General features: G+C 38.3%; 1 protein-coding gene across 1 annotated transcript in view; it reads right to left on the bottom strand.

Moving 5' to 3' along the window:
• CNTNAP2 (contactin associated protein 2) overlaps positions 1-21,257 on the bottom strand; it is a 1,021,890-nt gene extending 1,000,633 nt beyond the window's left edge. Inside the window, exon 1 of the mRNA XM_063157997.1 lies at positions 20,419-21,257. Within this exon, the coding sequence (XP_063014067.1) occupies positions 20,419-20,515 (97 nt within the window). The 5' untranslated portion in view covers positions 20,516-21,257. The remainder of the gene's footprint in view (positions 1-20,418) is intronic.
• Between the last annotated feature and the right edge of the window lie 4,896 nt (positions 21,258-26,153).

The raw sequence follows: 26,153 nt of genomic DNA on the forward strand, positions 1-26,153 counted from the left end.
ATTCACTTCATAAGTCAGCATCAAAACTGTGTTAGGTAGATAAAATAGTGGGCACTCTGATGTCAATTAAATGATTGCTGTGACACTCAACACTTATTCACCATGAATGCAAACTTTCTCCACTGCAAAACAATTGGATGAGATTGTGAACATCTTTTAAATCAAATGTTATCTATCAAACAGTAAAACTGTGAAGGCTGTCTATTTTGATGCTACGCTATGCATGAGAAAAAATTTACAATTTATGTTACAATTTAAAAAGAAAAAAATTCCCAGATCATCATCAAGTTGAACATCAACATATTGTATGGATATCAGCACGCTGAAGATGAAAAGGAACTATTACAACAGTAGGAAAAGAACCTGTCTTCCCATACAAAATTTGAATCTCTTTAGCTACAAAGAAAAAAGTTATATGGTACTGAGGCACAGTTTAGGCTATTGAAATATCGGGGGGTTGAAAGAAATTGATTTTTGACAAATTGTTTATCTGAAGAGAGAATTTGTATAAGAAGGGTATGAGGATGGGAAAACTAATTAAAAAAAAAGTTCAGATAAGATCAGCTTCCTTATTTGATTACAGAGGAATTTTAAATGAAAATACTTTCAAAGTTTATCACGTAATGCGCTATTGAAAGGCAGTGTTCTCATTTGATTTCTAGTTGATTTTTGCATGATTTTATGAACATAAATATTATATGCTTTGGGATTATAATGATCAGGTATAATTTAGTAGAAATATGACAAAAAGGACAAAATTTATGATGCTCAGCAGTTAAGAGAAATGGAGAGTAAGAAAGGTTGGCTTGCTATGCTACTATTTTTAATTAAAAATTTCTGATCAAGAAAATAGTACAGTTGTACTCAATAGGCTTCTAATTTTCTATGCTTGTTTACTAAATGATCTGTTGAATGCAAAGTAGGGGTTTGATTAATCTTCTGACTTATTCCTTGTACAAAAACTGATCTGAAGCATAATGTTCCTCTTCTTATTTGAAAGAGAAGCTTTCTTTCATATGTTTGTTCTAAAACATAAGTATTCAGATGAAAATTAACTTCAAACTGCCTGGGGGAAAATGTTATTTCTTGTATAAATAGCTGTAAAGTCACTCCCAAAGAAAACTTTCAACACAGAATTAAAAAAAAAAAGAAAAAAAAAAAATAAAGAACTCCCAAAACTATGACTGTGACATGCTGGTATTTAAAGACGGCATGGGGATTTAATAGCCCACACATGCAGTAAAAAAATAGCCAAGATACAAACATGGATGTTTATTTGGTGAGACCTTCATTTGTTTGTGCAGCAAAAACCCAGATAATCATGGTTTAAATCCCTAACCCTCTCAGTTTAGTCTCAGGGTGAGGGTAACCCTTCCTCCCCTGAATGTTAAAAAGATGGGAATAGGCAATTTCATTTACTATTCATCAAAGTAAGACCATATCTGAGAAGGCATTTAAAGTTAGGTAGTCAAATTTGCTTCTATTTCTGGTTTATTTAACACTGGTTTATTAGGACATCCTCCAGAAAGACCACATGCAATAACTAGCCAAGAGGAAGTGGCTGAAGTTAGCTAAACCTGCTTTCCCAAATGCTTGGTTTCCTTATATTTAACAATCCCCTACTCAGTATCAATCAATGTACACGTATCCAGTCCGTGATCAAATGTGTCCATCCTTAGGGTTCTGATCAGTTGTAGTATCATCTCTGACCTTCATGAAGGGAAATAAAAATTCCTCCTGTGTGTTCGCAACTTCCTTCTCAATCAGTGTCAGCTGGACAACTCCCTGCCAAAACTCTCACTGAAACATTTCATCCATCTTATAATCACTCCTGGAAAAGGTCCTAGGTCTGCCCTAAAGCTCTTAACAATCAGCTTTAAAATTCCCAGTTCTTTGCAACAAGGTCTTTAAGGCACCAACCTTTGCACTTGCACAGAACAAATCTTTGCAGTTCTAAAAAAAGTCAGCTGCCCCACTGCAGCTAGATCAAAAGCAGGAACCTCAACAAGAAATGGGCAGCCTCTTGTGATGGGAATGAAGGATATTATGCCTGATGATTCTAACTGCAGCTCTCATTAACTGTTCCCTTGCTTCCAGAAATTGAATTAACAATGAAATTAGTAAAGTCACCCAGTGGACTTGGATCTGCAATTGAGAAGTGGAAGGTTCATATCTATTTCTGTGTGCAAATGAATGTCAGCAATCAATTAGGTGTATCTCTTAAGTCTTTGCTGATCTTATGAGCAGTCACATAATCCAGCAACAATCTGAGTTATTCATATTATCAGCCTGGCTCCCTATGAATCATTGTGTTCCCTTCAAAGTAAAAGTGGCACTAATAAATTTCATCCTATTTTTTAATTGATTTCTAGACTCCTTTTTCACTGCCCAGTGTACATTTCAAGTGGACATTCCAAATGGACTTTTATTACTCTATATACATCAACCCAGAGCTGCCTCTTCAACACTGCACAGCACTGAAGCTCTGGGGCAGTTTACTGCTAAGTTGTGCTGATACATCTCCTTGCCAATATAGTCTCCAACGTTTTGTTTTTTAAAACTGACCAAAACTTTGGAAATATTGGAGATTTTCAGAAATTATACCTAACAAAGATACTCATAGCAAGTTAGTCATGAAGTGTATTGTTGAGTTGTTTTCTTGGGTTTTTTTAGGTTTGGGATTAAATGTGAGATGGTATTTCTTGTTCAGACTTAGATGTTTTTATTTATATTATATTCTTACAAACTGTGAGTTCTACAGTACTTCATAATAACAAATTAAACATGGAGCTGTATCTCTCTTTTTACAAGGCTTTTTAAGGATAAACTGTTTAATTAAGAAATAACACTTAAATTATTTCTCTTTTACCTTAATGATTAACTACTTGTGGCCCACAATGCAGACTTTTTATCTAATTACACAATGCCACCCAAACTCATGAAGAAGGTGAAGAAGAAGGACTAGTCTTTGCCTTAAAATTTTCTTTTTTTTTTTTATATATACTATATATTTTAAAACTTTTAACTCTAAGTTTTCCACCGTGTGATATTACACACTTCTATTCAAACTACGCGCCCATAATCCCAGTTCTATCATTCAATTTTGGAAGTTTTTTCCACAGCTTCAGGTCAAATGCAGTGTTCTCTTGGGGATTCAGTGCCTGTCAGCACAGAAAGTCTAAAATTCTCAGCAGCTAAGGTTCCAACAGTGTATGAAACATAAAACTTGGCACAAAATACACTAATATTTGCATATGGATGTGCAGTCTATTTCTGATGTAACAGTATGTCTCATGGTGTTAAGATCAGATTATTAAAATTATTAGAGATGCCTGTGCCCAAATTAAGGTGCAAATGAGACCATATGCCAAAAGCAATAGCACAGATTTTATTTAGCAGTAAATGTGAGAGGGAGGGGGAGAGAGAGAGAGAGAGAAGAGAACAGGGGGAGAGAAATAAAGTGACTCTATCCAGGACTGGCAGGGGGTAAGATTCCACAGAATGCCAAATCTACTGGGTTTATTGTCACTCAGGTTCAGGTGGAAATGACCATGTACCTCCCCTCAGGCAGGGAGTTTTCACACTGGATGATGTAATGTTGTGGATCTCAGGACATTTCATGAGTCTTAGACATCTTCTGAGGGGCTGCAGTTGTCTCTCAGTTGAATAAATCATGATCATTCAGCCAAGATTAATACCTTCATCCTACGTCTCAATGTTCCCATCTCAATTCAAAGGGGAGTACACACAGCTTAGTGATTATGTAAGAAGGGACATTGCCATAATAAGAGTTTATTCCACCTCGCAAGATTTACCTCTCATCAGCTTCTTCCCTTATCTGGAAACCAGACTTCCAATGCGACCAAAATGGGCCTAAACCATTCCTTGAAATGTTACAAGTTGCAACACTTTCAAGAAATCTCTGGAGATTTTGTCAAGTGTAACATTATTTTAAATTACAAAGATATTGACAGGCAATCCATTGCAAAACATGAGTAGTTCAGACTTTCAGATAAGTGACTGAAATGTCTTTAACTGAGCATGTATTAATAACTATTAAAAATAATTTTAGATGCATCTTACTCTGCTGATTTTATGGACTGGAAGTGCATATGCTTTAGTGAACACTAGAGGGTAATTAATTTAAAATTTTCTGGGAAAAGATATTGCCTAGGATTTCAAATTACCTAAATATATATGATAGTTTCCTCTCAAAGACTCTAGGATATTCTGATAAAAGATTATCCTACTATAAACTATTAATTCTTTACAGATTCAATTGCTAATCAATTAATTTAATTGGATACTATTCTGTTTTTTAAGCTCCAAAATTTTGTTAAGTCATCTGATATCAGCTGAAAGTCATATTTAACAGTCAAAAAAACCACCAAAAAATAACTGACAGTCCTACCTTCTATGTGCCAATCAAATCACTTACATTTCATGGACTAATTTGCTGCCATTTTCAATGAACAGATTTTGTATATTCTGAAATTCAGTGCTCAGTACCAATTAGATAAATTAGTATCCATATGTCTAATTTGAGCAGAATGTAACCTTTGGAATCCTAAATCCTTAAGAATCAATGTTTGAAGGCCTCATCCTCTCTGGAAACAAACTTGATAACTAAAAAAAGTAAAAATTGTGTAGGAAGATTACGCATAAGTCAATAAACTCTTAAACAACCTTGAGCAAAGTTGCTGATGTGTGTTTAATATTGTGTTTCTAGATGTCAATGCCTGTTATTTTCATGTAACCTTTTTTCCCATCCTCACTAAGTCTATGAGAGTAAAGTCTCTTATTATTTCAACCAAGCCACAGAAATTACACTAGCTGAGGAGTTATTATTCCCAAAAAATCAGGTTTTAGGCATGAAGTTGTCTTGGTTTGAAATACAGGTGTCTGCTAAGGAAGGCAGGAGCATCCTTTAGAATGGAAAATGTAAACCCCTTTCCTCCAAACTATTATAATTTCGAAATTGAGGGGGTCTCAGGCAAAGATATGAGAATAGGAATAACTGTTCTTTACTAGTATGCATGATAAAGCAAACAAACAAGAACAACTACAGAATTAAGACCAAACAGAACCACAAAGCCAGCCCCAGCCTCCTCGGCCGCAGGCGCCTTCCCTTTGGTGCAGTTCCGGTCACGGCCAGCAGGGGCACTGCTGGCTTCCGGTGGGCGGGGCGGGTGCAATGATTCCTCCGCGCCTGCAGGGGGCGCTGCGGTGCAAGTTCAGAGAGCACATGGCAATGGCGGGTCAACCGTGATGGGAATGGAGGGAAGAGAGGCTTTGCTCCACAAACCCCTGGGGCAGCCAGTCCTGGTGCCCCAGCAGGAGTCTGAGAAGCCTCAAGCTGGGACAGCATGTGGCAGGGGGGGCGAGACTACAGTGCCGGAGCAGTGTCGAAGAAGTGGTGAGGGTGGGGCAGTGGTGACCTGGCTCTCTGAGCAGGGCAGGGTTGAGGATCCCAGGTGCCTGAGTAGATGGGGATAGGTCCCTCTTTTAGTGAGCCAGGTGATAGTAAGGTCCCAGTTCAGTGGCTGCTCTCACAAGCAGAGGCTCACCCCAAGTCAGAAGAAGCAGCTCTGGGGTGGGCTCTGGTGACAGCAGCGAATTCCCTTCCCCAAGCAGCAGCTCCGACCCTCCTACTCTGAAGCTGAGAGAGAGAGAGCTCGCAGCTGCTCCAGGCCTGTCTTTTATCAGCACAAATGTCCTGGTATCTCTGCCCCTTGGAGAGAAACTCCCAGATAAGAGAAGTGCAACCAGATGCCCTCCTCCCCTGAGACTGGCCACTTCTTTTGTTTTTCTTAAGTACTCAGTTGTTAGTATTTTCCTAGCAATTTATGGGGGAAAATTCTATAAGTAAAATTGAACAAAAGGAAAGAAACCTAAACCCCAACAGAAGTCCATTTAGCAGACTGGTTGATTATGTGTATTAAATTCAATTGAAACAAATCCAGAACAATGCAAAGCTTGTATTTGAAGAGCAATTCTGCAGCTGAATCAGGTTCCTTCTTTGAAAGTATTTGTGATGCCTTTCTGCCAGCCAGATTTCATAAATGCCATTTAGAAATCTAAGGGAGATTTTACTGTGTAGAATGTGGCTGGATAATTTCAATATGGTTTATGAAAATATTACTGTTGCTAAAAACAAATTAGAGATCTATCACTGAAAAAATTTACTGTGATCATTTGTGTTATAAACACTGTTTTATGCACAGCACTCTCCTTATTAAAGGCATAGATAACACACAGATTTACATTTGAGGCTAATTCTTATAAATGATTTGAATATTTATTATATTTATATCCACAAAAAAAGTAGTCCAAGCATGCAATGTACAACAAAAACAGCAGAGAAATAGAGAACTTAACCAGCTCCATGTTATCTGTCCCCTTCCACAGCCTCTGAGCAGTTTTCAAGGAGTTGAATATTTTACAGAAAGAAGTCCTTATTCTTGCCCTTATGGTCTGCAATCCCTTCTATCATAAAACATCCCTCAGGATCTATTCACATCTTTCAACTCTTGATGGATCCACCTCAGATATTAAAATGGATTTGCCTGCAGGAATATACAGGAAGATGTCTGGTTTTTCCCTCTTGCTCCTCTGCCAAAATCAAAGGATAAGAATCTTCTGGAATATCACATAAGTATTTTATTTGAATTAGTTGAAATGTCTGCTTGGGGCAGAAGGAAGATGGAAGGCAAGAAAATAAAAACGTTTTAAGCATTAAACACCAGTGCTGAAAAATAACTATATTCCTCATTAAAACTGACACCAGAACAATTTTTCTTTGATATATATAAAGTTTGAATGTTATTAGAAGTATTTATGTCTTTATACGCTGAATTACTATGATATCCTTCATAGCTTTATGTTCATTTCTTTCTGTAATCAGAGTTATTAAAACAAAGCAAGGAATGCATTGATTTATAAGTACAAATAGGCCATACTTGCAAATAATAATTTTCTTCTTGGGAAGTAGAGTATTGTCTTAGATGTGTGTATAACCATAAAATGCCAATCATACCTCTGAAATTCCACCAAAAATTCTCAGCACTACTCTAATCTTTATGTCTCTGTGTAAATGAAACCGTGCCAATAAATTCTTTTCAGACCTAAAATCAGACTTGAAATATTTGTTGTGGTTTCTCAGAATTATGATACAATTTTGTTATAGTTCTGTTGAAAATTCAGCCTTATTTTTCTTTGTTTTACATTTATCTCATTTTCTTTACTCATGCTCTTTTCATGTAGCTGCTTACTTGAAAACATGCCACCTTACAGCATTTTGGGGGATGAACTCATATGTCAGCACAATACAGGGTATATGATACAGAGAATCTTGAGCAATCCAAAGGCACACTGCATGGGCACCCTCGTCAAGTGAAAAAAAAAATGGCCAAATTGATCCAGATATAGAGTTTGAGGAATATATGTAGGGACATGACTGATCTAGAAAGACTGGCCTCACTCCACTGAGTTTGGAATCTGAGTCTTGTCCAAAATTTCAGTATTTACTTCCATCTCAAGATTTTTCTAGTTTGGTTCCATCTTCCTTTTTTTAGATTTAGTGAGAAGAGTTGAAGAAATCTTTTAGGTCATAACTTTGAGACAGAATTCTCACTCATTAGACTGTTTTTGATGTGTCTGGTTTTGTGATAGGCCTGTAATCTGAGTGTCCCTGTTTCAGCACATCAAAATTTATTTCCTGGTCCTCACTGTTTGCAATTATAATTTTCAGGACTCAGCAGCTGTACAAATAAGAAAAATACTTCCTAGTGAAGTATTCAGGTAATAACAGTTTGAGCTACTCCATTTCAGATTTAATATAAAACCAAAAGGAACTACCTTTTCCAGTGAGAAGAAAAATAAAATCAACTTCTATCTCTGAACACTCTTAAAAATTGACATGGTGGTTTTACTGATATTTCATAAAAGGCAAATCTTCAGCAACAGAAGAGAAGTGATTTTCAAATTCAGAATATAAATATTCTCCATGACATCAAGAATTCTGAACTAACTATCCTCTATGAATATAGAAAAATATGTCAGTGAAGACTGGGAGGGGCATTTCTATTAGACTGACCTTAGTGATATTGCAAGTTGTTAAATGAAGAATACAGAGAATCCCTAAAATCCAAATGAATTTTCTGTTCTGATTTGAAGCAATAGTGAGGGCCAGGACAGAACAGATCAGAAAAGATTATATTATTTCCTTCTGCTGAAACCAATAACCATGTTACTCTAGCCTCTCCAAGGCCATGTTATCTCATGCTGTATAGTCTTCCTAGAGGACAGGTTTAGATTTAATATAAGGAACACTATTTTAGCAAGGCAGGATAACCTCCAGCAGTCCCTTACAAACTCAACCATTCTGTGATTTTGTAAAGCAGAATTTAACAAATACATTAAATTATGTGCAAAAATATATAAGATTTAATTTGTCTATGCACAGAAATCATATTAACTATTTTTAGAAAAAAAGAACCAAAATCACAGGTGTGGGTGTTTGATTTTGTGTTTTGGGGATTTTTTCAAGAAGTGAGAAAGGACTTGAGGAGCAAAAGGAGCCATACCAAAAGACTGCTACATATAAGTGATGAATTTGCCAATCACGTAGAAGAGACAAAAACATACAGTGCTAGGAAAATGAACAAGACTGCGTAGTTAGATCCCAAAGTGGCAGCAAAACAATTTACATTCTAATAAAAGCTGACAAAGATGTTAAATAGAGGTTAACAGGGCGAGGCAGTTTCAACCAGCAGGGCAAGCTGTAACCGAGAAGGTCTCTGCTGATTATTGCTGATTTCCAATAACTCTTGAAACAGCAAGGAAATTCCAGAAGGCTGAAAGAAACTGTGAATTGCAAATATTGAAAAAGATGACCTGCACACTTACAAGCCACTCCAGCTATTGCTGCTGCTAGACAAAACAATAGAACTTGATTAACGAAAATTTAAATGCTGTAAATGCAATTACTGAAAATCAACATAGTTTTTTAAAAAGTAGATCTTATCAAAGTATCCTGATCTTCTGAAGGCTTCTTTTTTTTTAATACAAAATTGGATCACAAGAAATCTGCAGATATATGTGTCTATATCTGTTTCTGCATAAATTGCAGTCATATGTATCTTGAATTCTGAAAGCACTTGAATGGCAGCCTACACTATTTTAATTAAGATTCAAAATTATTGTAAATGTGCACTCTAAATATCTCAAAATGTAATTGTAACAAAGGAAATGAGTGGTTTCTAGTGAGAACTAGTGGAAGTCTGATTTTCAGTCCTTTGTTGCTTAACATCTTTATTATTTGAACTGCAGAAAAATGCATAGCCTTTGAAGCTGAAGATGACTTGAAGTTTACACGTCAAAAGCTTGGTACAACTAAGCCAGCTTGTAAAAGGAAGCATTAGACATTTCAATGTGACTATGTTTGAAGCTGTGAACTCAGGGTAAAGAACATAGCTCCAGACCAGGACATTTAATGCCAGAAGGAAATGTGTGAAAACCCTGACAGGTATGTGACTTGGGAAAGGAAGACAAAAGAAACTGTACCCCTCTGATAAGTGAGACAGGGCATCTGATGACAGCTGATATGGAGAAGTCTGATGTACTCAGCAACATTTTTCCTCAAATTTTCCTTGCCAGCTGAACTTCCCACATCTCTCAAGGCCCTGAATATAAAGGCAGGGACTCCATTGTGGGAGCAGACCAGATTCAAGGCCATCTGAGGAACCTGAACATAAAAAAATCTATGGAAGCTGGCAAGATGCACCCCGGGGTCCTGAGGGAACTGGCAGATATAAGCAGTTCTCTATCACTTCTGAAAAGTCATGACAGTAATGCAAAACCTCCAGTGTCTGGAAGAGGGGAAACATGGCACCCATTTATGTAATGTGTAAATATGGACACTCTGAGAACTGCCAACCAGTCAGCCTCTGTGCCTAGAAGGCCGATTCTCCTAGAAACTCTGCCAAAGGGTGAATGACAAGGAGGTGTATTAGGGAAAGTAAACTTGGAGTCATGAAGGGCATAAATATATGTGACAAGCCTGGTGGCCTTCTACAAAGGAGTGACCCTCTTAGTAGATGAGGGAGGAGCTTCTGATGTAACCTACCTGGCCAATGACACACTTGTACACAACACCCTTGTCTCTAAATTGGAGAAATATGGGTTTGATGCATGAATTGTTAGATGGATAAGGATTGACTGGACAGCCATGCCCAAAATGTCAATGGCTCGAAGTCCAAATGGAGATGCAAATGGAAATGAGTGTTGTCCTTCAGGGATACTGGGACAAGTACAGTTAAATGTCTTTATTAATGACCTAGACCATGGGATTGAGTGTACCCTTAGCAAGTTTGTGGAATGAAACCAAGCTGAGTCGTGCTGTTGATATGACTGAGGGAAAGGACACCCTCCAGAGAGATGTGGACAAGCTTGAGGAGTGGTCTCATGTGAACCTCATGAAGTTCAACAAATCCGAGCGTAAAGTCTATCACCTGGTTGGGGCAATCCCCAGAAGCAATGCAAACTGAGGGATGAATGGATTGAAAGCAAGGAAGGGCTGGGGGATACTGGCAGATGAAAACTTATGTAAGAGCCAGCAACATACAGTCGCAGCTGAGAAAGGCAGTAGAATCCTAGAATGCATAAAAAGCAGCATGGACAACAGGTCGTGGGAGGTCACACTGCCCCTCTACTCTGCTGTCCTTAGACCTGGTATGGAGCATTGAGTCCAGCTCTGGAGCCACTCTCAGTCCAGCTCAACAGAAGAAAGACATTGACATGCTGGAGTTTGTTGACATGAGGGCCGCAGAAATAGTCAGAGGGCTTCTCCCTTTCATAAAGAGAAACTGGGAGGGTTGGCGTGGCTTATCTTGGAAATAAAGGCTCTAAGCAGACCTTATATAGCAGCCTTTCCATACTTAAAAGGGACATACAAGAAAGATAAAGAAATACTTTTTACCAGAGCATGTACTGATAGTATGAGAGGAACATTTTTAAACTAAAGGGTAGATTTAGATTACACAAACGGATTGAATCCTGGAATAGACTGCCCAGAGAAGCTGCAAATATCCCATCCCTGGAAATATTTAAAATCAAGTTGGACAGGGCATTGAGGTATCTGGTTTGGTGAAATGTGTCCCTGCCTGAGGGGTGGGGTTGGACTAGATGATCTCTTCCAACCCAAGCCATTCCCTGGTTCATTGATTCTATGATCTCTTGTCCTGGGGTGACTTTATGATGCTTGTATTCCCAATTGTCTGTTCTGTTTATGGTGGTTATTAAGTTCTGCACCCTTAAAACTAGATCTGAGAGGGAAGAGGGAGAAGGAGAAGCAGGGGAATGTCTGAGGTGGTTGTTTTCAAAATATAAAGACAAGAGTTTCATCTTTCTCTTCTCCGAGACTGTGTTGTCTGCAGCATGGACAGACAGTGGAAGAGAGCTCTCCTTTGCTTTTAGTTAGTTTTTAGCTAGCTGAGGCAGTGAAGTTCCCTGGACTGTGGTTTTTCTTTTTCTTAAGACTATTCAAAGTCTGGACTGCTCTGGACTGAAAACTCAGAAGAACACCGGCAGCTCACACCTGTGGTCTACCAGGTCCTGGGATGTGGCATTTTCCAGCACCAGAGGGACTGATAAGAGACTGAGCAAGTTGAGCTACACCTCATGACAAGAACTTTCTTAATTTGCCATCCCTTCAGAGCAGTGAAAGATTTCATTGTTTAATATTATTAAAGGTTTATGCTTGTGAATACTTGGCTTGTTAAATAATCTGGTTTTTTTCCATTTTTCTCTAAGAAAATTTTCCTGAACCAGTACGGGAAGGGCTTCTTGAATCTGCTTTCTAGAGGGACCCTTTTGGAAGTTTTCTCCCAAATTTGCCCTAAACCAGGATATCTGTAAAGCAGAGAAAAGTAGTAATACAATCAACCATACCACTGTAGCTGGGTTGGATCCTTTTTGGCCTTATAAATTATGAATATGTAGATTTGGAAGCATAATTCACTCACAGAATTCCTCTGACACAGTTTTTTTTCCGTATGAATAAAACCTATGCACTGTACTGACCTAAACTCTAAAATTGCATATTATGAATAATTATAAATTGAATTAATAAAAGCATTCCTTATAATGATATTCTAATAATTGTGTTTTGAAAAAATATATCCTAACTTCATTCATAATATCTGATTATCTGATTTAACAGGCCAGGATTATGGCACAGCAATTAAGCAGCGAAGGAATTTCAATTGAGTTATTACCTGTGTACCTAGCTTTCACAAACAGATGAATTAATCAGGAATCAATGAAGACAATCTCCCTTAGTTTCAGGCTCAGCAAATTACTCAAAACAGTGATGAATCAATGAGAATCCAAGAGAAGCCAGTGGAGTCAGTTTATTGCTGGAGGAAAGGGTAGGGAGAGGACAGGGAGTAGGGAGTGAGGTGATTAATAAAATCAGAAAGGAGGTATGTGAGAAATGGCAAATGAATTAGGAGCAGAAGCAAATGGTTGTGTGACCACGTGATGTATATTTTTTTGGAAAAGGGTTGGAACAGTAAAGGAGACCTTCTCTTATCTACAGGGAATTTTCTATCATTTCTAACAGCTTGGCTGTACCGGAGAAGAAGCAGGTAGGACGTTCATCATATAACTGACAGTATGCCCACTAGCATAAATTTTTGGATGTAAAACCAAAGGAAAGAACATTAGAGAGTACATCTTGCTGAAGCTTGGGAGCATGTATCCATCAGAGCCTGCCCTGTATGGATATGCCTCTGACTCCGTTTCTCATAGAAGCTTACTCTTTTCCTAATGCAATGCTAATGCTATGGACAGGGCAAGCTACTCTCTGTGACCCCATTCCTCAGCAAAAAAATAAAAATAAATAGGTTACTGTTATTGTATGGGAGACCACCTCAACTTCTCTTCAGCACATTCGTCTCCCTTTTTTACCCATAGCCCTGAGCAATGGTGGATGCCACTAGTTTTAATCTCTGTGTTTTAAAATTACTAGTTATCCTTATTTTTCTGGGTTTTTTAGATATTTGAATTTGTATCTGTGTTCAGGGAAAAAAATGTGTACAAGCCCATCCTATGTTTCACTAAAAATGTGGGCAGAGTCTAAAGAGTTTAGGAAGGTATCTGTGTTTGAAACCTGGGTCAACAGGGTCTAAATTTAGGGTTTTTGTTTCTCTGTGTGTTGGTTTGCTATTCCAAGTTTTTGGTTTGGGGTTTTTTGGGGCTTTTTTTTTTTTTTTTTTTTTTTTTTGCTTTTCCCAAACCACAGTATTCCTTCTGAATAAGGAGTGTGAAGCACATTCTAATTTAATAGCATTTCAAAGTGTGTTCCAGAACTTTACACCAATGATACTTAAAACCAATGATATGATATGAAATGTCATAAAACCCTAAATATATTGAGGTTGCCTTTCCTGCTGTGTTTTATCCCATTGCATTAGGCCCTTAGCCAATAATTCTTCCTTTTCTTCTCTGGCAAGGCTTCCATCACGGGCTTTCTGCTGCCCCTTATAGAAATGGACCCTTGCAGTCTCCTCAGCTCATCTGCTGATCTTCTGTATTGCATCCCTATAAATTCCAGGTTTTCATTGGGTTCTCAGTAAATACCACTTCAAGTATACAAGATGATTAAGCAATAAACAAGATACATTTTTATCAATATTTAGATGATTTAAGAAACCCAGACAGCGACACCTCTCTAGATTTGATACAAAGCAAAAAAAAAAGCTTATTTTTTTCAGTCAGATTATTCTTACATTGTAGAAACAGAAAGCAGAAATGTAGCACATGTATAGCTGACTTCCTTGGGCAAAGGTTAAAAAATACTAAATGGAATAGCAGTTTTTCAAAATCAAACAGAATGTTTATGTTATATTTAGACAGTCATTTCTACAAGAAAAATTTCTTTCCCTTTAAGCTGAGACTTAAATATTCTAGATAAAAATAATAAATGTTCATTCAAAAACATCACATTTGTTTGTGGGATTGAAAATCCTTTGGTTAGAACAGTTCAAATGCTGTCTGGTTTCTAGAAAGTATTTTTAGCCATTTAATTTATTTACATGTTAAAAGTTGTAACCCAACTTGAGCTTTTACCAATACAAATGTAAAACTGGCAACAAAGTTCCTAGCTATACTGAGTCGATTTTAGTCGCTGATTTATTTAAAACATATTTTTGGAGTGCATACACAGCTTAAAATAAAATATTTGATAAATATTTCAAATGGTGGTAAATATTAACATCAAGTTACAAACCATACGTGTAAATAAGTTTGCCAGTCCCTCAATGGACTTGGCATGACCGCTTGCTTAAGTTAAATGTCTGAAAGAACCATATCTCCACCAGGAGATTGTAAAGTCAAAAAAAATCTCTAGACTTTTTTAGGCAGAGGAAAGAGGTAAATGTGAATGTCAATATCCTTTTCTGCTCTGAATTATCTGCTGTTCAACCTTAAAGACCCAATCGGAAAAGGCTGGCTGCTACTACAGTGAATGAATACTGAGACCATTTCTGAGGTAGGAAAGGTCTCAGCTTTGTAAAGCTGCTTCAAAATTGCAGAACTATCAAAACCGAGTGCCCAAGTTCTTTGTAAATGTTAAGCACAGGACTTGGGAATTCTATTATATCTATAATGTCTTCAAAGTTGGAAATGCAAGTGGCTCAAAAGAATCGATTACTGATTACTGCAATTTTCTACTTCACCAAATTTAGAGATTTAACATGTTCTGCAATTACCTAGTGGTCTTGGATTATCTACCTATGCAATGCCAATGAAGTTGCTGGATAAATGAAGTACAATACAGATAAAATCAATGTTCATTCAAAGGCTGAAGTCTGAGGAACCAGTTTAATAATTTCTAGTATTTCATACCAATGGACTGAATCATGAACTCACGACAAAAAACATAACCACACTGTTCCTATAATCTGTGGCACAACTTCCATTTCCTTCAGTGCAAGACAGCTCAAACTAGTGGACTGCTCTCTTTATCCTGCAAGTCTTCCTGATCTTTTAAAGAAGGATCTCAATTCTATGTGGATTTTGGAAATAATGCTATAATTTTAAATTATATAAAATTGTTAAGACTAAAGAATTTGCAAAGTCACTCATCATCTCATCTGCTGAAGAAGACTCCTGTTGCTTCTCTAAAATTTCCTAGTTGAAGTTTCCTACCTGACTGGATCACATTTGCAAGTCCATGTGCTTTTGTAAGATGAGCATGACAGCTATTCAGGACATAGGCATGCGTAGGGGAAGACCTCAAAATTTAACCAGTTATCTTATTTTGACCTATGAGTCAGATCATGTAGAGTGAGATCAGCTTTTGAAATCTAGAAAAAAGGAAATGCAGAAACTCCCCCATTGTTTGTGCGTAGTTTGTTATTGTCCCAGACATTAAAAGTACTACAGTCTTGAAAACTCCTAAACAGTAAACATGATATCTGACAGTTTTAAAGGCATAGAGATCCAAGGTAAAAGTCCAGAAGAACTTCTATAGGAAAATTTACTGTCTGTAACAGATCCATTGTAATGTGAGTTATTCAAGAAGAGGTACAGTCTGAGGTCTAATGCATTATATATACGTAATTTCCTATCACAACTGAAGCAACTGAAGTAGTCTCCTGTGTTAGAAGTACCTGAGTGGAAAAAAAATAAAAAAGAGAGAGAGAGAAAATAAAAAAATACTCCTTGCAAAAGAAACAACCAATGTTCAGAAAGAAGTTTTCAATTTGAAGTCTTCAACTTCACCTTCAAACTTTCTTTCTTTCAAACTGGACTACTTAATAAAGAACTTTTTATGCCTTATTTCATATTATTACACCAGAATTAAAAAAAAAATAAACACACAAGCAAAGCAAAACCAGCCCAAGCAAAAGCCAGTTATTAAAACAGTAGTTCAATGGCATTTACAATTGATTCAATGCCCACTGACACCAAACTTTGAATCAGACTTGCTCTACCTGGATGAATGTCTGCAATTAGGTTTTATGCAATGTTGCATAAAGAGTTAAAGACTCTTTGAAACTTTGGATTTTCAGCACTGACACAGGCTATAGCTGCTGCCACCAATTTTGAAATTAGAGCAGACTATTTGATACTGTTTCATTCATTCACATATAAGTTAACATATTGCTCAAGAAAAAGCCAATTTATTTAAAGAGTCATGATGAGTAACTCAATGCAAAGTTGTTAAATAATAACAGTAGCTCAGTAACTCAGTGCAATGTTGTTAAATGCTGTCACTTGTCTGTTGAACCTGAATTTTATTATATGGTGATGAATAGCATCTAAATAATAATACTATTGTACTATGATGGATGTAAATTTTGTTCTAATTTCTAGCTAAAGTGTTCTAAAAGAACAAAAGAGAAATCATATGTTTAATGTTATGAAATTCCATGAACTTAAAAGAGAGCCAGGCCCTCAAATTAAAAGTGTAGTATATTTTTAAGTGCTTTGACCCCAAAGGTAAGAAAAATTATTAAATGGTAAATGCACATGAAAATGTTTTGGTGTACTTGAAACTAAATTCTGTGAGACCACTGTGTTAACCTCAAGACAACAGGTTAATAAGTTACCATACCAAAAAAAAAAAAAAAAAAAAAAAAAAAAAAAATATATATATATATATATATATATATATATATCAGATTTCCAAAATTATTATTATGTCTGAGACATTATCTAGAGGAGAAATATTCCCCAAGAGTGAATCTAATAGAATATATGACACCTCATATGCCCAACATGGGCGTACAACTTCCACTGGACCAGATTGCTCAGAGCTTCATCCAACTTGGCCTCTTAAAAAGGACTTTCTTGTACAAGAGCCTTTTGCTCTTTCAAAAGGCACATCACTCCTTTTCAGTACTTTTCCCAGGACAATATGGGTGCCATGAAGCCAAATGTAAAAGCTGTATATTCTTTCTTTTATGTATCTTAATGATTTACTATACATGCCCCCGCTTATGATTTCTGCCCCAGGTCTTGTAAAATGGGCTCAAACTTCAACCTGAGCAGTGGTATGGGGCATACTACATAAGTATGACAAGTATCAGAACTAGAAGTTTTAATAGTTTTGTGCTCATCAGGTTTGCATTGCATAAAAAGAGATATGAGATAAGAGATAAAAACCCCTAGCTGTGAAATATAATTACTTGTAAAGTGAATTCCTTTCAGAGAGAAGGAGACAATCCTATAATTAATACCTTTAACATTTTTATTACGAAACAATGTTACTGCTTTTTGTGTTTGGGGTTTTTATAGGAATACAAATGAGAGTTAGTCTACCCATATGCATATTCCTATCATTCCATCTTAGCCACGTAAAGGACAATAAAGCACTAAATTTGTATTTTATGTGTTACTTTTTATCTTGTGATGACCTCTCCTGGTTGAGCTGTTCATTAGCCTTGATTCCAGAAGGGTGTTTTCATCCTTCCATGCTTATTAAAAAAATAAAAATTGCAGGAATATTAAAATTTTATTGCCTGGGTATGAAAACATGACCATGAATAGAATTGACGGTAAGATCTGAGCATTAATGGGTGGGATATTGTATCACAGTGGATGTTGATTATACTACAGGATAGCTTTCAACACCCACTTCATCTCGAGATAAAACTAAATGAGAGTAAAAGCTTTCAACACGATCACTTCTGAATCAGTACTACTGAGAGATAACTAGAGATAGATTTACTTTGCAAAATAAACAAACATTTGAGATAAAGCATATTCACATCAGCAATATCCAATGCTATTCTTTCTGAAAGCTGTATCTTTTCCTATGCCAGCACTAGCAGACCAGACTGTGAGAAAATACAGAATAGCAAGCTCATATAGGGATTTGTAATGCACTGTACACCATAAGAGTTGCATACTTCTTAAAAAATACTGTAGAGAATAAATTTGATGTTGTTAATAACTTCAAAGCCAAAACATAAAGTAACAATGGAGGAGGAGAAAATGAAATAGTGGTTGGAAATAAGTTTTACATCACAGTTGCATTTCACACAGTTTTTAATTGTTTTAGAAATATTCTGAATATGAGGTTCAAAATCAACAGGGGGGGGGGGAGGAGAAAAAAAAAAAAAAGGGATGATGAAAACTAGGTATACTATCCTGTCAACAGTGAACAAAATTCTCCAATCCCTTTCACAAAAATTCTCCAATCCCAGTCAGTTGTAGACAAAGTTACAAACAACTCCAGAAAATAGATCACAATGACAAAATGCAGTACAGTGACCAGTTTGTATAGCAAAGCATGCAACAGAATAACCAGCAAAGTGGTGCACCAAAACAGTGTGACACAGCACTGGAGTTCCCACTGTGGCACCAGCACCCAAGCATCCATAAGCTTTACAACAATTTTCAACATGTGCTGCAATGTGAACAATCCTTTTGTAAATTTAAGGCTGGCGTGTACTTCTAGCTATATTTATGTTTCCAGTAAACAAATCTAGCTCCATTTCACTTTAAGAAGTGAGTCAGAAATGAAATGAAATGCCACTCACTACATAAGAAGTATAATGTATAAGCTCTTAGAAGGTGAATTGATAATAAGAAATTTTTGAGTAGCTAATCATCAAGATGGGAATATATATGACTAAACTGTAATTAAGATTATATATATCCCCCATTCCTGGAATTTCTGGGTATATTGTTACTACAACTATTAACTTCTCAACAAACTTCTTTCAAAAGTTAAAGATTTGTTTGTTGGGAAATCAATAACCCACTGTAGGTAATATTCAAGTTATACTATAGCCATTAGTTGCTGAGTGACAAAAACAAACAAAAAAAGCTCCAAAACCCTCATAGAAAAAAGCAGGGACTTTGTTTTCAAAAGAACAGATTTCTGACAACCTAAATCATGAATCGTCTCCCCCACACATTCCTATTATGCAGAGCCTGAGAGAGGACCATGAAGAAATAATACTCCTAAGAAAAATTATATAGCTGATCAAAACTAAGAAGTAAACCTCAGGATCAATACTTCTCCTAATTCAAAGGTAGGAAAACAACTGAACATCCTATAGCCTCTGAGACCTCGATAACAATGCAGACACTGCTATACATATTTGTTGACACACAAACAAATGTGCAGGTGGAAGTAAATCCTGGAATAATACTTGTTTTTCAATAGGTATTAGATGATAACAGATAGAAACCCACCAAGAAAGCATAGCAGTGCTCCAATTACCTAATCATTGCATTGTTCATTCCAGCCCCCAAGGAAACAATTAAACAAATAAATAAATAGAGTGATCTACATAGATCTCTATGCAGTTTATACATTGCATTCTATGCAATTCCCTACTTGGTCAGTAGAATCAACCCCCATTCACATGCATGCAATCCCAGCACATCTATCCATAACATTTCAGGACACTTCCTTCCTCTATAAACAGCCGATCAAGCCAGCAGTATGATGATGATGATACTATAAAAATGCACTGTTTCATTTCAGTATGCATTTCAAAAAACTTGGCCATTGGCAAATGTTTTACGCAGTCTTAAGAGAAACAACTAAATACTTAGTACTGACATCGACTTGCAAAATGTTTTCCTCAAAACTACAACTCAGTGCAATGTTAAAGACTTGGTCTAATATCCACTGAAATCATTGAATATACTGTCATTTTTATACTAACAACAGAATCGGATTCTGTACAGGTGCTCTACACCCCTCTAGTCTGAAGTTCAGCATTTCAGCAGATGTTTGATCATTTCTCCACTATTTCTACCTCACTAGGAGGGCAATTGATGGTCTCCTCTAAAATACCTTTGCTCATTCTATTATCGGCAGCAAAACTTTGCTCTAAAGAAAAGCTGTCCTGGCTCAGTTCCCTCTCATCAATTCACAATCATTCTTTCCTCTTCAAACGAGACAGAATTTTCTCTTGCTGCTCCTCGATAAAACACTGGTTATGGAAACTGCTCACATCTCCTCTTTTCCCTCACAAAACTGTGGAAGTGAAGTGCTTCCAAATACAAATTGCATTCCTTCTGAGGAAGAAGGGAAAAACCAAAACAAACCAAACCGACCAGGCAAACAAAAACTATCCCCAAACTTTGAAAAGCTTCTGATTGCTTTCCCCCTCTGACTCCATTGCAGAACCAAGATTATATCACAGAGCAGGTCTCTTTCAACTTTCCACTCCAGCTCCCACTGAAATCACCAAGGAAGATCTGATGGGGAGCACTGCAAACAGTATCAGACCTCAGTGCACACATATGCATACAAGGAAAAATCAAACACAATCAAACACAATGTTCATCAGCAAAGCAAAAATAATCAGCCTCACGGAGTTGTGGGAATTTCCCTGTGCCTTAATTCAGAGCTGAAATTGTGCGCGTTTCTTAGAAAAGGGTACTTACGAGATGCAGGCAGAGCAGTCCTGGCTCTGCAGCTAATGCTGATGAAAATCCAGAGGAAGAGAGCTGCCCTGCAGCCAGCTCGGGTAACCACAACCATCCTTCACTTCCTGGCTCCCTGTACTCCAAATGCCAGCCGCAGAAGACCTGCTTTTCTCCACTTTGGCCCCCTTCTCTCTCTCTCCTTCTCTTCCTCGGAGGAGGTGTCGAGGAGGTAAAGGGGGCAGGGCTTTACCTTGGGGTAGAAGCCAAACCCCCTCTTCGTCTGCTATCTTTGGGTTTGCAGCAGCAGGGTAAGTCCCGGTACTTTTCTTTCCCTTATTTCTCTGTGTTTGTGCGTGTTTGTTTCTGTGCCTCCTTCTCAGAGAAAGGGGGAAAGAAAAAAAAGAAGAAAAAAAAAAGCCACGAAGTATCAAATAACAAGGATTGTAGAGTAGAAAAATAAATAATAATTTAAAAAAAATGAAGATCAATCCCCTAAAAGACGTGGGAGGAGGGAGGGGAAAGGGAGATGGAGATGAAGGGAAGGAAGAAAGGCGAATGAAGCAGTTGGTGCCGCTAATGCTGCTGTTGATGCTACCACTGCAGCTGAGCCCGTCTTCCTGTACAGAGGAGCGCTGCTGAGAGAAGCTTGCAATAACCTCCCAGCTCAGATATATATACACAGTGTACACGCACACACAGCCCGGCAGCCAAACACACACTCACACAGAAGCAGGGAGAGGGGAGGGAGGGAGAGAGAGACACTCCCGCAGCACAGAAGCAGGCTCAGAGCCTCTCTCCTCATGTATTTATCATCTTCCAGCAGGAGGAAACGCTGCCACTAGCAGCAGCAACCTTCCTCCTCCTCCAAAAAAAAAAAAAAAAAAAAATACAGGAGATGGGAAAATCCTCTCTCCTGCGCTCCCCTCCCCTTCCCTTCGCTTCCTCCAGCTCCTCCTTCTTCCTCTGCGCCCCTCGAGCCTCCAGGACCCCGATCGTCCTCGCTTGCCTGGCTCAGATGCAGAGCCGGGGGACGGCGGCGGGGATCGCGGCCAGGGCTGGGGCGGAGCGGGGCGGGAGCCAGTGCAGGGATCGGGGCTGGGGCTGCGGGAAGGTGGAGCGGGGCCGGGGCCAGGGGGGATGGGGATAGGGATGGGGATGGGGTGAGGATGGGGATGGGGATGGGGTGGGGATGGGGATGGGGATAGGGATGGGGATGGGGATGGGGATGGGGATGGGGATAGGGATGGGGTGGGGATGGGGATGGGGATAGGGATGGGGTGGGGATGGGGATGGGGATGGGGATGGGGTGGGGATGGGGATGGGGGTGGGGATGGGGATGGGGTGGGGTGGGGATGGGGATGGGGGTCGGGGCCGGCTGCGGAGCGGAGCGGAGCGGCGGGGCGGTGTCGCGGTGCCGCTGGAGCGGAGGCGCGGCGTCCCTGCTCGCCCCGCGGCCGGCTCCTGCCGCCCTCCCCGCCGCTCCCCCGCGCACCGCGGCTCCCCGAGCTCCGGCCTGCGGGGATCCGAGACAGGTGGCCAGCAGGCAAGTCCTCCGAGCCGTCCTAGGTCTGGTGGGGAGCGAGCATCATCCCGCCTGCAGAGAGCTGGGGCTGCAGGAGCCGCTAATGCAGATGTTGCCATTCTGTAATTAATTCTCAGCCCGAGAGAGAGCCAGGAAGCAAGCTGCATTGAAGTTTCACTGTGGTTTTCACCTACAAGAGATGACGGAGACAACCTGGCCATATCCCAGCCTTATGCTTTAGGGATGGCGAGAGTCTGACTCTTCTTTTCCATCCCTCTTCATCCCTCCTGCCGTTGCCCTTAAACAGCTGAACTGAAAGTTATTGCTCACCAGATACGGTAGAATAATGAGGATAGGGAGTTATTCATGGATTATTTATTCTACAATCAATGAGGCAAAGAAAAATGAAAACAATTATTTCTCAGGTGTTATATAGAGAAAGCTGAGAAATGGAGAGGCATAATTTCTTTAGAGGAGCCCCAAAGCAGGGATAAATTATTTTCAGTGACTAATACACATGCTGTTAACAAGTACCTGCTGTTACTTAGTGACTGTGATGAAGTGGTTAAGACCGTGTGTAAAATGAGATTTTCAGAAAGGCCTTGGGATATTAGGATCCTCAATCCTATTGCCTTTCAGAGGGAGTACAGTGCCTGGCTTTTAGGTCACTTTGAAAGCTCATCCATACGTAATATGTGATATCCCAGGAGAGCTGTGGCCCAGAGGTTTGAGCATAGCCCAGGACAAAGCTTAAATGCCAGTCCTGGGAAAAGTGTTTCTGTAGTCTTGTCCAACTGCCATAATTTTTCCTCCTTGAGGCTTTCCCTGCCTTGCCTTATCCATAAAGAGTATTAATATATCAATATTTCAAATGCTTTCATAGAAGTAATGCCAATATGTATACAGCAAATGTGAAATGAAGGAGTGCACTATGAATAAGTTTCATTATACTTATTTCTGTTTTTGAAAGAATAAACATTTCCCTAGAGACTCTGTTACCTCTTCCCTGCATTATCCTGAGCTCTTTGCAATGCCCTCCCCTTTCTTTATAACCCACAGATACATTTTAATGTCCAGTAATCATTAAGATATGTGAGTTTTTTGGGAATTACCTAAGAACCAAATATTGATTAGTGACATTAAACTTGTACAAAAAAGCCTCTTAACTTCCTTCTTGTTTACATCTTCTGTTCCCCTCCGCACTATATCCCACAATTTTTCAAGTTTGTTAACCTACATTTTCTTCTCTTTAGCTACCACTGAAATGGTAGAGCTGATATAGTACCACAAACTGTCTGCAAATATTCACAGAAAAAAGACTGACTATGACATGCAAAAATGTCTGCCACTTTCATTCTAAGTTCTTGAAACCCTTTCTGTGTTCAATGGCCTTTATAATTCATTTGAATAAGTAATAAACAGTTTATTTGAGTAAGTACTTAAAGGCTCAGCAGACCATTTTTCAAACAAAATTTCTGCTTCTGAAGGCTCTTCCAAGAAGCACAACAAAAAACATACTTGCTCATCACCCATTCATACTTTTATACCTATATACCTGTATATCACCTACCTCATCAAGTCCTCCACAGGACAAGAACGTTGACTTGATTTTAGTTGTTCATATTTCACACTTGTTTAGCATCTTAGGATTTGGGTTTTCAAAAATGTGCTCAAATTGACCATAAGTAGATAGACATTGAAAAAAAAACAGCTATAGAGGATAAGATAATAATTCAAAACAGGAAGATCCAGCAGGCTGGTTGGTGAATATTTCAATAATGGTGACAGTAGAAAATTTCCTTGTGGTTTGAGACGGAAGAAATGGCACACTTATTGCATTTTTCCCTACCTCGGAATAGGATCAGTCCTTAAAAACTGCATAAAATATTTAAACTATATAGCAACAGAAATGAGTTGTGCAAGGGTAATGCAATTATTTTTAATATAACCACAAGCGAGGCCTGCAAAATCATTAACTTTGACTGATTCTGTCACACAAAAATCATTTCAAAGATCTTCAGGCATTCCTTAGTCCTATAAAACAAGCTAACCATATATAGTCTTTTTTTTCCCTTTCTTTTTCCTGGAGCATGTTGTGAAGTATTACTTTACATGATTCAACAAATCCAAGTTGAATATATTAACCTTTGCAATGAAAACATGGTCAGATTGTGTTAGGTCACAATATGAAGTTATTAGATACTTCTGCTCATTCTCCTAACCTTTCTGTTCCAGAGTGTAAATGTAAGGATGTTTCTCAGCAAGCAGTGAGACATGCCTGCAGTCTCAGCAGGGCACCTACAAGCTTCAGCACCCCTATCCTGCAAATGTCAAGTGTTTGCAGCTTGGGTCAACAGTGTTCTCCCCTCCATAGGTCAGGAAAGTGTCACAGCACACTGGGACAGCCACACCAGCCAAGAGGTGCAGAAGGAGGATCTTCCATCAAAGCTACTCCCATACGAGTCCCTTATTTTCATTTCTCAGATCACAAAATCATATAATTGTTTAGGTTGGACAAGACCTTTAAGATTGTATAGTCCAACCACTAGCCCAGCACTGCCAGGCCACCACTAAACCATGTCCCAAAGTGCCACATCCACACATCTTTGAAATATTTCCAGTGATGACTCAGCTACTTCCCTGGGCAGTCTGTTGTTATGCTTGGCAACCCTTTTCATGAAGAAATTTTTCTCAATATCTGACCTAAACATGTCACAATTCAAGGCCATTTCCTCTTGTTCTGTTGCTTTTATACTTGGGAGAAGAGACTTGACCCCTGCCTGGCTACAACCTTCCTTTCAGGGAGTTGTAGAGAGTGGTAAGGTCTCTCCTGAGCCTCCTTTTGTCTGGGCTAAACACTTCCCTTGGCTGCTCCTCTTAAGAATTACTCTTTAGACTCTTCCCCAGCCTTTCTCTAGAAATGCTACAGCACCTCAATATTTTTTTTTTTTAGTAAGGGGGCCAAAACCAGCCAAAGAATTTGAGCTGCAGCCTCACCAGTGCCAACGACCGCTTTAACACTCCCAAAGCATTAAACAGTAGAGAGATATCTCAGTCAACTGGTGAAACCTCCCTGGCAATTAGAAAGACACTACAGTGTTAAAAGACTCCAGTTATTACAGCTGTACACAAATTTTATTGAGCTTAATGGAAATTGTACACACATATTGATGAATGAATAGATCATTCTAAATTTACTATGGCTGTCAAGCAATGTCTGCTAAATGGAATTCATCCTGGATAGAACTATATTTACAGTATGTGAATGTCAAGAGGGAAAATACAATGTCAGAAAGCTAGAAAGGGTAATTCAGAATTTCAAACACTGGTGGGACCAAATGGCATCCAATAACATAAGTTGCTTCCACAGAAGAAAATGAGTCAGCTTGAAAAAGAACATGCAACTTTAGAATTAATACTGAAAAGTAAATATGAAGCTTTTTTATGCCTAAAAAAACTGCCATTTTAAAATATTTTTTCCCTTTTATTATTTTTGGTTTCCCCAGCCCTCTTGCATGGTAGAGCTCTAAAAGTCATCTATAGCAAAATTTTCCATCCAAGTCTTTAGAATGCTAAATATATCTTTCAAATTATGACCAAACAAGGCTTTATGGTCACATGCACAGAATGAAATGCCTGATAATGGACAGCTCTATTACTGGAGGAAGTCTTGGGTTTATTAAGAAAAATGTCAGGTTTTCTGCTGGGATTCTTGATACTCATGGATATTTCTCTGAGGAAGAAGGGATCACATGAATATTTTGATCCATCTGCCTATGAGAAGTTGTAAAGATCTGAAGAAAATACTTATTTTCCAGAAATGCAAGGAAAGTCTTTCCTAATCTTAATGCATCTGAAAAAGATGATGAAGGTGCATTAGCAGAAAAAATGCGGTATCTTCTTCTTGCTCCACGCAGCTAAAAATACAGCATTATATTTTGAAGTGAATGTATTTTTTGTCTTGACCATCAGTTAATTATGGTAATTTTATTAAAACAAGAAGATAAAAAATGGAAATATATGTTTACACAGACATCAAAATAAATTGAAGATGTTCGGAAGTTTTCTGTTTCATGTCTCTGTATCTTTTGTAGTCTAAACATCTGCTTAAGACAGCATCTACCTTTAGAAATTTCTTTTGTGATACCTTGCTCTCTATTAATCTGCACTGTATATGAAACAATTTGACAAACAATTATGAGGGGCAGTTGAGGTCACTTGGTTTGTTCAG

The sequence above is a fragment of the Melospiza melodia genome, chromosome 1, assembly GCF_035770615.1.
Source record: "Melospiza melodia melodia isolate bMelMel2 chromosome 1, bMelMel2.pri, whole genome shotgun sequence".
NCBI classification, from domain to species: Eukaryota; Metazoa; Chordata; class Aves; order Passeriformes; family Passerellidae; genus Melospiza; species Melospiza melodia.